Below are 17,955 nucleotides of genomic sequence, written 5' to 3' on the forward strand. Positions count from 1 at the left end.
TGGTGGCGATTGGTGTTGACCCATATAGCTGTGCGCCTTGGTATGGAGCAGCCGATGCGTCAGATATGAGATATACGTCATCACCATATATTCCATATATGCCATCACTGCATATTCCGCAGATATCATCACTAGATGCTGCACAGATACCACCGCCTTTTGATCCATAGATGGCGGCACCTTCTTCTTCCTACATCCTCCAGATGACATCACCTGATATCAGTTGGCCACATGAGTATGACACTTTCTTTTCAGGCCCATCTGTGTATCCAGATGAGAGGGTTGAGGGGGTCGCTCAGTTCGTAGATGATCTGACAGCATCACTTATTTTCGAGCAGCATGACCAGCAAATCTCCACTGATATAGGGGAGGAGCCATCACAGCAGGAGCAGGAGCAGCCGTTGAGAACCTTCCTGAGAAGGTCCAAGCGACTACGGGCACCACGATGTCCTTGTGAGACTTAGTATTTTTTTTATTTGTACTTAATATTTTTAAAATTTTTATTGTATTATTTTTTATACACTTGATATTTTTATTCTATTTTATATTATTAATTATTGATTTTATTCTATATTATTTAATTTCAAGTGATCGGATATTATGCTTTGTGGATTTGGATACAAATACTCTCATATATCTCAAAACATTAGGAGAGAAAAAGTTATGCTAAAAGGGCTATAGAAATTATAATGTAAACAATAATAATATGTCGGATAATTTAATTATATATCTTAAAATATCTAAAAATAAGCTAAATCAGACAAGTCGGTGAGGAACCATCAAAGTTCAAGCTAATTTTTCGATATATGAGATGAATCAGACCGTACTGGTACATCTCGATCTAGTACGGACACGAACAGCTACGTATGGTGTAGTATAGGTCGATATAGGATGGTAAGATTTCGATATAATTTTAAATTTTAAATTATAATTTTTATTTTTTTCATATTTTTTTTATTTTTTTCTTTTTTTGGTATTTTTTATTTTTTTAATTTTTTAAGATATATTTTTTGGGATATTTTTTTTAAAAAATTAATTTTAAAAGGGGATTGTAATTTGAAATGATGATTTTTATTTAAATTAAAATTAATATTTTTTTAAAATTTAAAATTATAATTTTTATATTTTTCTCATTTTTTCTTTTTCAATTCTATTTTTTATTTTTTTATTTTTTTAAGGTTTTTTTGGGATATTTTTTTAACAAAATTAATTTTAAAAGGAGATTGTAATTTAAAATTATGATTTTAATTTGAATTAAAATTAAAATTTTTATTTTCTTAAAATTAAGAATTATAATTTTTATTTTTTTTCAATTCAATTCTTTTCCCTTTTTTTTCTTTTTTATGGTGTTTTTTTATTTTTTTACACCAATTTTTTTTAGATATTTTTTAAAAAAAATAATTTGAAATGGAGTTAGTAATTTGAAATGATATTTTTTATTTGAATTAAAGTTAAAATTTTAATTTTTTTAAATATTTCATTTTATAATTTTTATTTCTTTTCCCATTTCTTTCCCTTTTTTTTCACTTTTTTATGGCATTTCTTATTTTTTTATTTTTTTGAATTCAACTTAAAATTTTAATTTTATTTATAATTTCAAATTTTAATTTTATTTTTTCCCATTTTTTCCATTTTTTTATTTTTATGGTATTTTTTTCTTTGTTTGAAATATTTTTTTAAAAAATTAATTTAAAATAGAGAAAGTAATTTAAAATGATATTTTTTATTTGAATTAAAATTAAAATTTTTATTTTCTTTAAATTTAAAATTATAATTTTTATTTTCTTCCCTTTTTTTATTTTTTTCCTTTTGTATGGTATTTTTATTTTTTTTATTTTAAAAAAAATTGAGATATTTTTTTAAAAAATTAATTTGAAATGGAGAAAGTAATTTGAAATGATATTTTTTATTTAAATTAAAATTAGAATTTTTATTTTTTTAAATTTAAAATTATAATTTTTATTTTTTTCTCATTTCTTTCTGATTTTTTCTTTTTTATGGGATTTTTTATTTTTTTAAATTTTTAAGATTTTTTTGGGATAGTTTTTAAAAAAATTAATTCAAAATGGGAAAAATAATTTGAAATTATATTTTTTATTTTAATTAAAATTAAACTTTTATATTTTTTTAAATTAAAAATTTTAATTTTAATTTTTTCTCATTTTTTCCTCATTTTTTTCTTCTTTTATGGTATTGTTTTAAAAAAAAATAATTTGAAAAAGAGATTATAATTTGATATGATGATTTTTATTTGAATAAAAATTAAAATTTTTATTTTTTAAAATTTAGAATTATAATTTTTTATTTTTTTTATGATTTTTTTAATTTTTTTTACACCAATTTTTTTCAGATATTTTTTTAAAAAGATAATTTAAAATAGGGATACTAATTTGAAATGATGATTTTTATTTGAATCAAAATTATAATTTTTATTTTTTTAAAAAAATTAAAATTAAAATTTTTATTTTTTTATATTTTTTTATATTTTTTTTGAGAATTAATAATTAAAATCGTTATTTCGAATGGTATTTTTGAAAACACCATTTGATTTGATGATTTTATTTTATTTTTCGTCGTCTACGTGAAAAATGAGGAAAAAAAGATGGATGACGTGGTATCATAAAACGTCATTTTGAATGACGTTTTATCTTATTTACATCATTTTGATAAATAAATTAAAAATTAAATTATTTTTATAAATAATTTTTTTTTAAATTAATTAGGTAAAGCATTCCCAATATTCTCCATACTACTGAAAACTGAGACCACGGGAGGCAGCTAGATGTTATTTAGGGTTTGTGGCAGCTGGCAGGGCTCTAAGAACGAGGTGGGGGCAGCAAGCAAAGGATGACTGGATGAGCGAAAGAGGAATCACGTACTAAACAACCAAAGTTAGAAGCGGAAAAAAGAATCCTTGAGCTGGCATTTTAACACATTTGAGCCTCGAATCCTATCAGTGCAAAAGTTTTGACTTAAACATTGTTTAATCATACATTATCTAAAAACAGTATTGGACCTTTTTAATGGCAAACATAATCTTTTGATTGAGTGGATGTATTCACCCAAGCACATTGAGTTTTGGTGAAGTTGTTTAAGTTGTGTAAATCATGATCCATGGAGAAATCTCCATCCATAAACAAACGATTGTTTAGGGATTTTAAAAATTTTGTAATCAGAACCAACAAGGTGACTCTTTAATGCAGATGACTCATCATTGGTTTTGCACTGATTTGAATATTTTAAATAAAATTATCCCTAATTGACTGCAATTACCAAGCTGCTGACCTGCTGTTGGATGAGATATTAGATGAGGAAAATATAGCAACAAAGAAAAGGATAGAAAAGGCAAGGATAATCACTACACTTTGAGAGGAAGTTGAAGGCACATTTCAATTGCTGAAACTCGGATTATAAAAAATTCACATGCTACTGTTTAATTTGAGATTAATTGAATAATTTATTTTTCAAATATAAGTTTACAAGTTCTAAGTGGTATGAATTGGAAGGAAAAAAAAAAAAAGAAAAATTCTGACATCCTATGTAAGCCCCTACATTTTGGCTTCTTGTATTACCAGTTCGGATTCTCCATCCAAATCAATTATATATTGTGCCTTAATACTTCCCCAATGAGGGGCTATTGCTCCATATTAGGTGCAGATACGTTTAAAACTGACTAACTTGTTTGCAATTTTCCTTTTCCTTTTTGCCCCCTTTTTTTTGAACCATTTGGCATTTGTCCTTTGTTTACTTGGAGCAAATGACAGGGTGGGGCATTATCCATGGCCGCACTGCCTGATAACCTGGTTCTCTTTAAGCTGGATTTCCCCATGACATCACAAAAGAGTTTCCAATGCCCCGCATCATGATCATTCACATGATTGATGTTCATTATGTACTGTTCATGCTGCCTTCATCTTCCATAATTTGACTACTATTAGGGCTGCCTAAATATTTCACAATTCGACTACCGTTAGTGCTGCCTTCATCTTTCAGAACTGAATCCACAGGATTCTGGTCAGCCCAGACTGCTGCATCCAGATAACCGAGCTCATACAGTTTGTCAAGGATATAGTCTTCTGCAGGTTCCAGTGCCCAGTTGAAGAGCTGAAATTGGTAGAAGGGAACAGTTAACAATAGGCAAGAATCTGCTAAAACAGGACATGCAAACAGGCTGCCTTTTAAAAACTAAAAGCACCTGTCGAGGTGTAGCTCTATTCTCTGGATTGCAATCCGGGCTGATTCCAATCCCATTCAATCCCAAACCATTGGTGGGAAAAGCACAAACACGAACCTGCAATTGTCACTAGCAAGCAGTCACACCACGTTTTTCATTTTCACTAAAACCAACTCTAAGAAGCAGACATAAAGAGAATCATTTTAACACAAATATTATACCTCTCTTTTTTTAGGAAGCTCCGCTTGTATCTAAATGACCTATTGAAAACTTATGATAGGTACAAGCATTGGCGGATGTATGCATATAAATGTGGGGTCAATTGACCCCACAAAAAAACTAAAATATATTAGGCACATCTATGTATGTGTGTGTGTGTGTATTAGTAGAAAATTCAAACCCCATTAATTTTATAAATTGACCCTATATTTCATATAAAATTTTGAAAATATAAAGGTTAAAAAAAACTACATAAAAAGAGTAATTATGACATGCATTCTCTTTTTTTAATAACTCGCATATCCTCCCTCTCTCATTCTTCCTCTTTCTTTATTAATTACTTCTTTATTTATCTTTTAATATCCCATCCCAACCTCATCCATCCATCTCTTATATTTAAACCCCACATCAATTTATTTTTTCAATCCTAGAAGGACTGACCACATCAAAAGATGAAAGAGCAATTATTACCTATATTCTCTCTCTTTAATGACTTTCATATCCCCCATCTCTCTCATGTCACTTTGACCTCTCTCTTCCTCTCTGTCATTCTTTCTCTTTCTTCACTCATTACTTCTTTATTTATCTTTTAATGCCCCACCCCAACCCCATGGTCCCCGTCCATCCACCCCTTATATTTAAACCCCACATCAATTCCTTTTTTATATCCTAATCAATTCAAATATAATAGAAAACCTTATGTTCTTCCTATCTCTCTTCTCAATGTGAATTAGGTATGTCCCTTTTAGCTTCTTTTTTTTTGCAAAACTCTTTTAGTTTTTTCTTTGTTTCTCGATTTTTTCACTCATATCAAATATATATGATTAGAATAATTTTTGGTTAGCCATTATAATTTTAACATTTAATAATATCTAGGATTTTGCTACGGTGTTCATTTATAATATTTTATTATAAAAGATAGTTAAGATATTATTTATTATCATTTTTTAATATTTTTTAATATTTTTTAAAAATAATATTTTATTATTATTACTATTTTCCTTTCTTATTTCTCCCTTACAGCTTCTCTGCTTTTTTTATTATATTGATCCCATAAAGCAAAATTTCTGGATCCGTCATTAGGTACAAGGAGAGGTTATCTGATGGAGTCTGGAAGTTGTCTACTAGGATATGTATTAATGTGACAAGGGAAGGCATCAGGGTGCAACAAGTGTATCAGCAAATTATGACATAAGTTATGAATTTCTGGTGATTAATGGATCTAGGATCCAGCCTATAACTTTTATATCTTTTGTGCTGCAAGATGGGTTAATGATAAAATTCAAGAGGAACTCTTATGTAAGACCTGAAAAAGAGGAAGTGGCAGTGGCACACTGTTTCTTTGTTGATAAACCAAACAATGCAATTGAGACTTAACAATTACGTTGGAGTCATGCAGGAGAAGTTTTTGAAGGATACAGGTCTGAAAATCAGATTAGGGTTGCCAATTTTGGACCTGACCCAACTTGATTCACTTTTGACAAGCCAATTTTGAATTGCTTTGTTCCATTGGTTTTACGGGTCAGTCAAGCCTAAACACTAGTTATTGGCACAGGCCCATTACTTTTGATGGTGGAAATTGGTCCAACCTGATTACTACACATTTAGGACTGGCAAAATAAGACCCAAATTGTTCTGATCCATGGGATGGGTACAGGTCAGGCAGCTTTAACCAGTGAGAGTAGATTTGGATTGGTACCGATCAGGAGCTTAAACCAGCGAACGTATACAGTTGGATTCAATTAAAGCATATTTAATGAGGCCAGAACTATGCACGTAGAACAATGATCAATGTGAGATCAAGAGAAAGCATGTAAGTTGGATATTTAATATGTGAGCATGACAGAAAACATATAAGTGTGTTATAGAGAGACCAAATGAGGAGGAGCCACCAGTTGAAATTGTTGATAGGAACAACCCTAGAGTCAACATTCAGTTATTTCCATTATCTACTCTATTATATGGTAAACTCAGCCGGGCACATCTCCAAACCCTGAGAACCTTTATCCAGGCCAAACATCTCGTTTGACTCCAACATCCAGATTTTATTTATTATTATTTTTCTCTTTTGATCAATTTATCTTCAACCAGGGAGGTTCCTGGCATCCCTGGTCTTGTGGACTCTGCTCTCAAAGCCAATGCATCACTCTTCTATTGTTTTGAAACAGTGCCTTCTGTCTCCTCACATGAATTGCACATGCTAAAGTCTAGTAAACAAGTATAGAAAGATATAAAGATTCTTCAAAGAGGACTGAATATAAAACAGATGAAGAGGAATAATTCCATTGAAGTACCAAGTCGTAGATGCATATTGGGAAGATCCAAAGTAAATAATATAAGACAAGAAGACTTGCTATGTTACATAGTTTAGGATAAGCAAGAAATTGCATGCTCCAACATTAAGTGAAGGGGGATATAGATGTAGATGTCTGATAAAAGAAGAACAAGGTTGTATTGATGAAACCAAGGGAAGTTAAACATTATTTAAATTGAAGATGTTTCAGAATACAGATTAGAATACTTGATTCATGTTTTGACCAGATCTAAAGAGGAAGCACAAATAAAGAGATCAGAGAGCAGGCAGATGGATTTAGAAAGGTAGGCTAAGGATTGTGTTGCATGGAACTGTGGAAATAGTACAAAAAATTATAAAGATACTCGATTTTATGATGAACTTGAGAACTCAGCTTGATACATAATCAAATAGCAAAAACTTAATGACTATATCCAAAGAAGTTTTTGATTGGAGCTCAGAATACTAGTAATACTAGTCCGAAAGAGAGGATAATAGTGGGAAAATTGATCAATGGTTAACTTCTTACTTTATCTAAATTTTTTAAGTAATATACTATAGATGCACTTCTAACTTATTTCTTCCTTCATACCTTGCCCTCCTTTCCTCTTCTTCCTTCCTTTTAAATAGGACCTTCTACCTGCCAACTGGCCTAAACTAGAATTGTTGGCATAACTCAGAGGAGATTAGCATCAGGTGGAGATCCAATCACAAATCTCATTCACTTCTTTATGGATTGCAGTGCACTCCATAACTGATCCTATTGTGATGGTAATGGTTGTTATTATCTTTGTTGCTGTCTCATACATATCTGATTTACATTATAGCCATCTAAGACACCATGTCAAAGCCGTATCCCCATCATAGCAACTAATTTTTTCACTTAAAGTGGCATGACAAGAGCCTAATCATGGTTCGAATTTGCATGCAACATAGGCAAAATCAAAAAAAAAAAAAAAAAAAGAAAAGAAAAAAAGAAAATAAAAGTAAAAAACTTTATTTTGATAAAGCACTATTGCACACACACAAGCACATCAGTCCACAAAGTTACACATTGCTATGGAAATAAGCATCACAATTAATTCAACTAACAGGTTAAGGGTCACAATGTCTTAAATGGATAGATTTATGAAAATCTGATGGAAATGATGCTTCAAACAATAGTTGGAAGTCACTTGCCACACTTTCCATGAAATGTGCTTAAGGAAGATGATGTGCAGTGCAATTCTATCAAGGAAAAGATTTCTCAGAAGTGGTGCCTGAGTAAAGCAATATATTTAAAGCATATATATATTTAAGGCATATTGTTATTGTTTATGAGACGATGTTAGCATGAGAAGTCTGTCCCATACAAGATAGATTCATGGGATGGGAATGTTGTGCAAAACTAGATTGCTACATACAATTGGGGAGAACTAGAGTTTCATTTCTTCATTATAAAATAATCATAGATAGGGATGGGTTTTGGTAACTTATTCATGTGGCTACCAACTGTATGATGATTGTAAGATGCCAGCCACCTTTCTCAGTTGCTGAAATAGACTTCATTGGATGTGCAATCATACACCAACTGGCAGACTTAAGAGCACATTTGGATGAAATCAAATTGTCAGGGTACATGTAAGCATGCATGTCCAAATTTGTGTTGTTACATGCATGTCAATGCTACTATTTGCAAACATATTAGATTCCTCAAAACTCCCTATTGCTCAATTTGAAATTGACACAACATTTTCTAAAATTGTGCTACAATTATTCAACCAAATGATACATTATTACTTAAATGTAGCATTAGAATTGTCCAAAGGATTGAAGCCAAATAGGCTTTCATAAAGGCAGTGGTCAAAAAATATCATGTTAGGATATCTGAGTGCATAGTTGCATACTGTTTCTGAAGCAGATGTTGGTGGCATAAACAATGTCAGACCGCCATCAATGCACAAGCGGTTACGGAATATAGTTGCAGGCCTAGGAGCTAGATAGCTGTACAAGGTCAAAAATTAGCTTATTGTTCTTTCACTTCACAAGCACAAGATTAGCACCTGCAAATCTTAAAAGCAAAATCCAGAAACAGCATACCCTGGAATAAAGGAAGAGGTGAAGACTGCATTAATGAGGTCTTCTTTAGAGTCAAATTGATCCACAAGTAATCCCTTTGGCCTCCAAAATAATTGAGTGATAGCAACTGTGCAAAAAGAGAATCAGTGAACATGAAATCTAAGATGTTTTGGATGATGCTGATAATAATAGTACTAGTACTGATATTTGCAGTGATGGTTAAAATATTTCAAAATCTTGAATTAAATTCCTCTGTAGGTGTGCTAAACCTTGTCAACTTGGTTTGGACAAAATTACAACTAGCAAACAGTATCCACAATCAATAATCTAACTGGTAATCAGATAACAAAATCACTTACAAAAGGATAGGTGAGCAAAATCAACAAATCAGGCAGTAATAATGCTTGAAGGCAAGATGTAGGGTGAAAAACAAATGACTCTTAGAAGGAGTGAAAAAGAAACATGACAATGTAAACAAGAGTTGAATGTAGAGAAAAAGGTGAATAATGGGACAAATATATGTAACTATAGGCACAGGAAGAAAAAAGTAAAAAGCAATGAAAGCAAATACCGCCAATTAAAAATGAATAACTCAGGCCTGCTGCTGGCCATGCACAAATAAAAACTGAGCTTACCACGAACCCTTCCACTCGACTTAATGTGCACATCGTCTGGCAGAAAATTGCTAAGAACATCCCTAAGTACTGCCTGCACATCATAACATAGAGGAATCTAATAGAATAACATTCCTTTTTATAAACAAGCAAGATTGCAGGCACTCAAGAATCACTTGAAATAATTAATCACTAAGGTTTTTCTCATAAAAAAAGAAATACTTACAGGAAAGCCAGGAACATATCATGCGTAATTTATTTAATTTAGAATTAGATGGAAACAAACAGGAGGGAACGTAGGCTCTTCTTCCAATTGCAAAAGAAAATTACCAAGAGAGACATTGCAGTTTTTAGGAGCAAAGATTTCAAGAAATACTCAAGCACCCAGATAACTGGAGAAGCAAACACTCAAAGACTGATAAAAGTCCATTCAGAACCCTGCAATAATGAATGAAAGAACTAATCATGTTGGTAGCAGACTTCTATCACCACTCCGCAAAGGCGCAAACACTTTTGTTTCTAAATGCAGACATCTGTCTACTTAAACACATTTTCTGAATCCAGAAAGTTCCCTTTTGTTCCCTTTATTGATCTTCTCGTTCTTTTCCTCCATGCCATGTTCACCTCTCCCCCTTCTACCTCTGTAAACTTTCTCAAATTTTTACTTTTTTTTTGGCATGGATAAACGTGGCAAATCACCACAGAAAATGTGAAAAAAAAAGCAGCAGAAGGGGCTCTCCTCTTTACAATGATCGCTCAACCCAAAGGCAACCATAACTTCTCCTTTTTATTCCACATCCTTAAACCATTACCCCACACAGTCCTTTTAATTTCATCATTTAGAATGATTTAGTTGTATTTTAAAGACTAAAATTGAAATCCAAAAACCTAGATATGAAGTCCTAACCATATTTTTCAATGAATGAATCATAGATCATATATCCATATATTGTCTTCCCTATTACCTGTATGACATACAATGCAGACATTGGCAAAAAGGCCTGAATGATCAAGCAACTAAATATTTTAAATTAATCTCCCTGGAGATAACAATAGTTACATGAACAAAAATTCATGCTAGACCTAAAAGAAAAAAAAGAAGTGGTGAAAACAATTATGAGTGAAGAACATGTACAAGTGCACTAAAGAATCCACCACAGCAAAGCATCAAAAGCTCTTTGCAACTGTTCTCTCATATAAGCCAGTTTGTTGTCCCAATTCAAGATAACCTAAATGGTCTATCCAGTCAGATATTTAATAGTTAGAATTGTTCACCATGATCAAATGGATCAAACATGCACATATTTAAGGATCTGTGATATGCATTTGGCAAGCTGTTCTTGAAACAATAAGGACCCTAGAGGGTTGCCAGTTTTAATCACTCGCGGCACCAAAAGCTCAAATAATAACAAACCAAATCAAAACATGTAAATAGACCTTCAAGCGACAATGTATATTATGAGCAGTCAATGCCTCCATATCTTTACATGCAACATATCCAAGCCCCAGATCATCCCATGAATCACTCAAAGTCTCTCTCTCAAGAACGAAAAGAAACTCTCAAAGTTGAGCTGTATGACATGAAGTACATGAGTAAATTGCAGCTAGTGATATCTGAAAGTTCCGATTGTGTCTCAAAATGACTCATTTAGCAAGTCCCTCCAATAAGCCCATATTTCTTACTCAGACAAGAGATGCAAAGATAATAGAAAATGATATATATAAAAATGTTTCATGGATAAAAGTTTGCAATGAATAATGAATCTTCTTTTCTGACCTTCTAACAAAAACCATTCCCAAACTAAGCTACCCCCAAAAAGCACCGCATTGAAAGCAACAGGAACTACACCTTGGGGATTCCTCCCTGACCTGAGTCAATCAAAAAAATGCTTTTATCTGAAATCTCACTCATGCAGAAGCATAGGGAACGAACGGAGCGCGGATGCATGAAGTGAAAACTAGCAATGCACGTTGGGAATTTTTACCCTTCGATGTGGAATGATATACAGCACAAAAGTCAATATGCATATAAAAAAAGTCATTAAGATTTTAACAAAGAAAAACGGGATTTTTTTTTTTTTTTGGGTAAGGGAAAACAGGATTTAATATCAAAAGAAACAGAAAAAACACAGTTTGTACATTTACACATCAATCTATTGACTGCTTCATGAAAAAATAATGCTTTAGTTTACAGTATTAGGAATAGTCCCAAAAATTAATACACCTAATTAAGACAACTTGTGCTCCTAATTCAAGATATTGGACAATATTTTTAATTATAAATTCTGTAACATATATATGAAGCTACATAGACACATAAATATCATACTTTTCCTTTTTTTCAAGCATTTACCATAAATATGTTATGTTTTTGAATTTAATTTAGACAAGAAAAACCATCTAAAATATAATGGCTTTGACGTTTCTTCCAATAAGGTTGAGCAGAAAGCTGCCATGAAATCAATAAGTTTAGCCATGGCCTGGCAGTGAAATTAGTGGCACAATAGAACACTTAATTTATTCAAAGTATCTTGAAACACTCTCTTCATGCTCTCTTAGCAAAGTTTTGGGAAGTCATCTAAACCTACCCACACAATTTGCTAGCTGATTTTCTTTTCTTTGTGCAACAGATGGTCAGCACAAGCCAATACACTCATCTTGAGGACTCTGCTTGTGGGCAATGACATTGACTGAAACATCTTCTCACTATACAGTTCACATGCAGACAGAGAGACTTGCACAGATACACACAAGCACAGACAAGCACACATCCATCCACCCACACGTATGCACACAAGTGCACATGCACACATGTGGACACTAACACACACACTCACACAAACACACACACACACACACATAAACATCTAAACATATACACCTACACACATCCACACATGCCGGCATGCATGCGCACAAGCACATGCACATGCACACATGAATGCACATACTTGTGTGCACGAGTGCACACACAGGCAACATGCACAGCACCCACATTGCACACAAATGCAAGAGCACACAGACACACAGGTGTGTGCACTCATGGACATATATATGTATTTGAGAATTTTTTTGTTTGGGGGTGGGGGTTGGACCAAAAGGAAAAATGTTTTGATCGAAAACTACCTATTTGGGCTTTGAAGCTAAGATAGCCTTGACAACATGCCAAGGAAATTTCCACCAAGCTATAACATGTCCAGAAGTTTTTTTCCTTATATCTTTATTATTTCCCTATTTTTAAGGTTTACAAATTTTCCATATATCTTTAGGCTTCAAGGTCTTTCTTTTTTCAGATTCAATTTATTCCTTTCAGATTCAAACTATTCCAGTTTTGATAGGTTTCAGTTTCAGATTCAAAATGTTCCAATTCAGCGAATAAATCCTGTCAAAAATTGGCCATATTTCTTCTCAACCAACATATAAAACCCTAATCAGTCTCCCATGGATTATGAAGGTAGTAGAGATGCTCAAAAGCCACATCTAAGACATTATTGTGATGGCATCTCATTGATAGTATGTGCAATATGCATTCATTGTTTCCAAACCGTAATTTGATAATTGAAGTGTTGTATGTCTAGCTGTCTTATCAATCTCCACCTTTTTGGCAAGATGGCCTGATAAGTAGGTTCCCTCGATCGTGCTCTAATGTAGTTCGAACAAGGGTTTAAATCCCATGATCACCAAACGAGTCTGCTCCCCGGTCAATACACAATGGTCTAGCATCCCAATGACATATCAGGATGCTCTCTTTTTTTTTCTTCTTCTTCTTCTTCTTCTTTTCAATTTTTTACTTTTTTGTCTTGAATGGATTTTTATTTAAATATTTTAAGATCCTTAAACATGGTTTATAAGTCAATGATGGGGGTGTATGGTGCCAATATAGGTACCAGCACCTATTGAGGAGGTTGAATTTCAATAAGAGCAAGCTGGATTTGTTTCTAACTCTAAGCCTTCCTTCTTCCCTTTCTTTCCATTCTCCCTTCCTCTCTCTCACTCTCTGGGCCTAAGACCCTCTTGTGACTGTAGATAAGAGAAAAGAGAGCAATAGGAAGGCCACAACTCATTTTTAAAAAAACAAAAGGACCCAATTGGTCCCTGCTAGTACTGACCAAACCAGCCTTGGTACCGGTTAGTCTTGATTGGTTCTGACCATCATGGGTAGGATATCCTCATTCATGCCCTAACTGGTGCCCCACACCCATCTCATGTGCTGTTGCACAGTACCATTATGACAAGTTGACACTGCAGGTACCTTAATCCTTGAGTTCTGATGATGCATATCCATCACAAAGCATGTTTCTGAAAGTAGACAATAAGAGCAAGCATAAAGCATGAGGATATAAAAGTCTTTGACACATTAAAATGTGTACAACTACCCATTTCATAAAATGTAAGAACTTCTACTATACCCCAGCATACCGACATTACAAGTTAGTTAAGAAAATGCATAAAACATGATTAAAGAGAATATTAATGCATATTTTAATGAATAGAAAATACAATTGGCAAACAAGCAGGATTAATTCAACAAAAATCACTGCTAATTAATAAATACCCCCAGCCGAAATGCAGTGCCTTTAAGCCGGCAATCTTCAGCCAGAATCTTGGTTGCTTGCAAGGCATCTTGCATGCTATTTCCTGAAGCAATTACCGCACAGACTATTGCACCAGCTGATGAGCCAGCTAATGGTGTGGTTTCCTAAATCAGCAAAATGATTCAATTCATATGAGATTCAAAAGATGGTCTTGTATGACATGGTCTAATTAATTACTATTAATAAATAAAATGGAACCATTGACTAGCATAAATTGTAGCATTGGCATATCAGAAACAAATCTGCGATGTCATCCACAGCCACACCTCTACAGCATACAGGTCTATATCAATATGTCCATAGGCCAACTTAATTTTCTGAAGCATTTCTTGGAAAATTATTGTATTAAAAAACAAAAAATCCATTGATATCCAACAGATGTGTAGTCTAAGATTGCTAGCGACAAATCCTAAACTAAGCAAAGTTCCAGAAACTTGGAGCAAATCTAGTCATTAGAGGTATTTAGGTTTCTTGACTTGTAAGATAAGCTCGATATTATACTAAAGGTATTCAAATATACTAGTATCTGACTCTGATAAAAGTATTCCTTACTTCTTGTAAGGTCATAGGCATCATTCGTAAACCAAAATCCAGAAAAAAAAAAAGGGCATATATAAGTGCTCCAGATAGATCATAACAGTCTTTTTGCTTATAACTATCACTAAAATGAACAGGCAATATCTACAACCAGTACTTAAATTCTTGAAAGCATATTTTTGCATCTTAATTTAAACAGGTAATGATAGCACTTGCACATATAGATCACATGTGGAATCCTCTGGTCGCTGGTAATGTGTAAATCATTTTGCTACCCTTTTTCCTTTTATAAACTTAACAAAGGAACCAAAACAAACATTGTCATCACTTAGTAAGAATGCTGAGGCGCTGAAAATCAATGTTTTTACGCAGCACAGAAGCCTAATTTCCATTTCTCAAAAAGATTTGAACTTTAACTTTAAACAGAAGCACCAGATAGAAGACATGCAGCATGGTCCGACTCAAAATTCTTCATGCAAAACAGTTTCATGGCCCCAAGTCATTAATTTCCAGAGCTTAGAAACGTTGAATATCTATTTATGAATTGTTTTTTTCTCTTAACGTATATAATTTACCAGAGTGCGTTTTAGATAATCTACTTTTTGAGCTAAAAGGATTACCGTGATGTAGCCTTTCTCAAGAAGGAACTGTGCAACCCCGAGATGATAGGGAAAGAGAAGGCCAGCGGCCGAGAAGCTGAACCCAGGGCTGGTCACCTTCTTCCTCTCCTTCTCGGCCTCCAAATCCTTCAACCTCTGCTCCCAGATCACCTCTTGATCCACCGGGTCCTCCACCAATGACGCAATGGACTCCCCTTTTCCTGAGAAGGACGCCTCCTCCCGATCCTGGAACACCTCCGAGCCACCAGGCGGCACTGAGACAGGGGCGGTGGTGCTCCTGCTGCGGAGGAGCAAGGAGGCGAGGCCGAGGAAGAGTTCACCCGTGGCGACGGCGAGGGACTTCTTCTCCGTCTCCGGCGGTGGTCGCGGCCAATTGCGGCCTCTTTCCCCGTCGGCCCTGATGCGGAACTTGGCGCGGATCGGGACAAAACGAGGGTTGGGGTTGCGGGAGGAGAAGGGGAGGGGTTTGGGGAGGAGGAACGGGAGGGAGCAAAGAGAGGCCATGAGGTAACGGGGGGAGGCAACCCGCTCCGGAAGTATCGCCCCCGCGTATTTATAGCGTTACGATGATCGATAATATAACGCAGAGAAGAATCGTATGTGGCTGTTTGCGTACTATGCAGGGATAAAGAAAAGAATTAGGCGGGGGAGGGAGCCGGGGGAGAGGAATGTGAACGTACCGCAGTGGGCCCCCACAAGCGCCGTCATGTCACTTCATTCAGAGAAATCACTATCAAACATGTGATTGGATCTGCGTACAACACATGGTACATGGAAAAAAATATCATTGGGTATTTTTTTAATACATCCAATAAATTAACTAATAAAATATAAATATATTCATAAATATTGAAGAATAAAATATTTAAAAATTTAAAAAAAAAAATGTTGAAGAATCCCCGTCCAACAAAATAGCCTTGATTGTTAGCATAAATCGACGTCCAACCAACAATACTACTAACTTCCCCATAAATATATGATGCTTTGACAGGGAGTAAAGAGAGGATCATTCACTGTATAAGAGAAGTGAACAGATTTACAAATTTTTTTTAAAATAAATATATAACTTTTGTACAGCATTAATCAATCTTTTCTATGCAACATATATTTTGTCATAGGTATAGTGGTATCAAATATCTTAATATCTTCAATAATTAATAAAATATCATTAGTATTTATAACAAAATTCGCCCCATCAAAAATATATATTCAATAGGATATTTGACATTATGTTAAACGATGATGACACGTTGGTCGTCAAAAGTTATATCATTCTCTGCAATACAAAATATTGTATCATAAAAAATTTAAAATTTTATAAAAATGAGTTTGGATTGGATAAATATTGTTTATTTGTCGATATATAAAAGGAGAATGTGGAAACGAAATTAGAGTGAGATGTACTTGATTATATCACATATCATGTACATGATATTTTACTTAATAAATATTGTTTAAGATTTCATACATTATTATTGGATTTATATGCCGATTTAAGTGAATTCTTTCCATCTAATAAAATGTCTACTTGGCCCAAAGAGTTGAGTTTCTTATTTAGAAATTTGAAATGAGTTGTCAACGCCCATGAGCATTCTTGTTATACAGCTCATGTATATAGATTTTTATTTATCCAATAACAAATAAATTTAAGGATTCAATTATGTTTGACATGTAGCTGTAGTTGTACTGTAGTTGTATTGGGCTGTAACTGTGGCCTAAGCTATGAGCTGTAGTCATAGTTATAGCTGTATTAATCTAAGTATTTGATAAAAATTAGCTATGTAAGTAAGTTGTCATGTACAAAATGACATAAAAGAACGTAACCTCGTATTATTTATTTTCAACATCACTTTAAATATTTAGTTCAATTAAATAAAATAGATATAATAAAAATTAATTTTATTAAATTATAAAAAAAATAAATTATAAAATAATAAAAATAAAAATTATGTGATATTTTTTAAGTTTGAATTAAGAATTAACGGAATCATATCATTGTTCATAGCATTATTTTTGTAGATAAATTTTAAAAATTTTAATTCATAATAAAATAAAAATTTTCTATTATTATGGGATAGAGGTTGTTTACAAAAATTACATGAATATTTTGGAGGAAAGAGGAGAGATGGATACGAGAAGAATAAAGGAGAGAGGAAGAAGCTTAAATATTAAATATGTGAATAATTTTAGAAAAAGATAAAAGATAAATTTAGAGCTAAAAAATATACAATTAGTTGTAGCTTTTGAATCCTTAGGTGAGGGAGCTGTCAACAAAAACTAGCTTATAGACTATAAGCTATCCTCATCAAACACTAATATTGCTATGCTGTAGCTTAAATAAGCTAAAGTTATCTCAAAAACTGCATGTCAAATACAGTTTTTTTTATATAATTATTTTTATTATATATTTATATAATTATTATAGTGGATATTTTTAATTAAAAAATAATATAGATGCTTGTGCATTTAAATCTTGACCTTATTTACTTTAATTGGTTTTAAAACAACTTTATTCAAATTTAATTTAAAAATTAATATTATGAATGTGACAGATTAGAAGACTAGAGCTTAAATTTTACACGTTTTAGAAGCCACCTATAGCAAATATGTTACATCTTATTCTTGTTGAATAATTTTATTGAACGATCTAACTGAAGAATAAAAACTACAATCAAGCTACATCTTGATATGCGAGAGATACAAATTAAGCTCATCTATTTTCAAAAGGCAAAATATAATCTCTTGTATTCATCATATAAGAAGTATTGTAGAAACAAACAAATGGATTACTAGTAAAGTAAAATTAACTCTTGCATTTTATATATCTCTACATGAATAAAGATGG

The 17,955-nt window shown here is 32.9% G+C and overlaps 1 protein-coding gene across 1 annotated transcript; it reads right to left on the reverse strand.

The window, feature by feature from the left end:
• Positions 1-3,427: 3,427 nt before the first annotated feature.
• Positions 3,428-15,736, reverse strand: LOC105048722 (uncharacterized). Its single transcript, XM_010928142.4, has 7 exons — positions 15,111-15,736; positions 13,914-14,057; positions 9,380-9,452; positions 8,766-8,871; positions 8,573-8,669; positions 4,196-4,291; positions 3,428-4,104 (listed from the first exon to the last, which is right to left on the reverse strand). Exons 1-7 carry the CDS (start codon positions 15,612-15,614, stop codon positions 3,889-3,891), a joined length of 1,236 nt encoding a protein of 411 aa, XP_010926444.1. The 5' UTR covers positions 15,615-15,736; the 3' UTR covers positions 3,428-3,888.
• Between the last annotated feature and the right edge of the window lie 2,219 nt (positions 15,737-17,955).

The sequence above is a fragment of the Elaeis guineensis genome, chromosome 7, assembly GCF_000442705.2.
Source record: "Elaeis guineensis isolate ETL-2024a chromosome 7, EG11, whole genome shotgun sequence".
Classification (NCBI taxonomy): Eukaryota; Viridiplantae; Streptophyta; class Magnoliopsida; order Arecales; family Arecaceae; genus Elaeis; species Elaeis guineensis.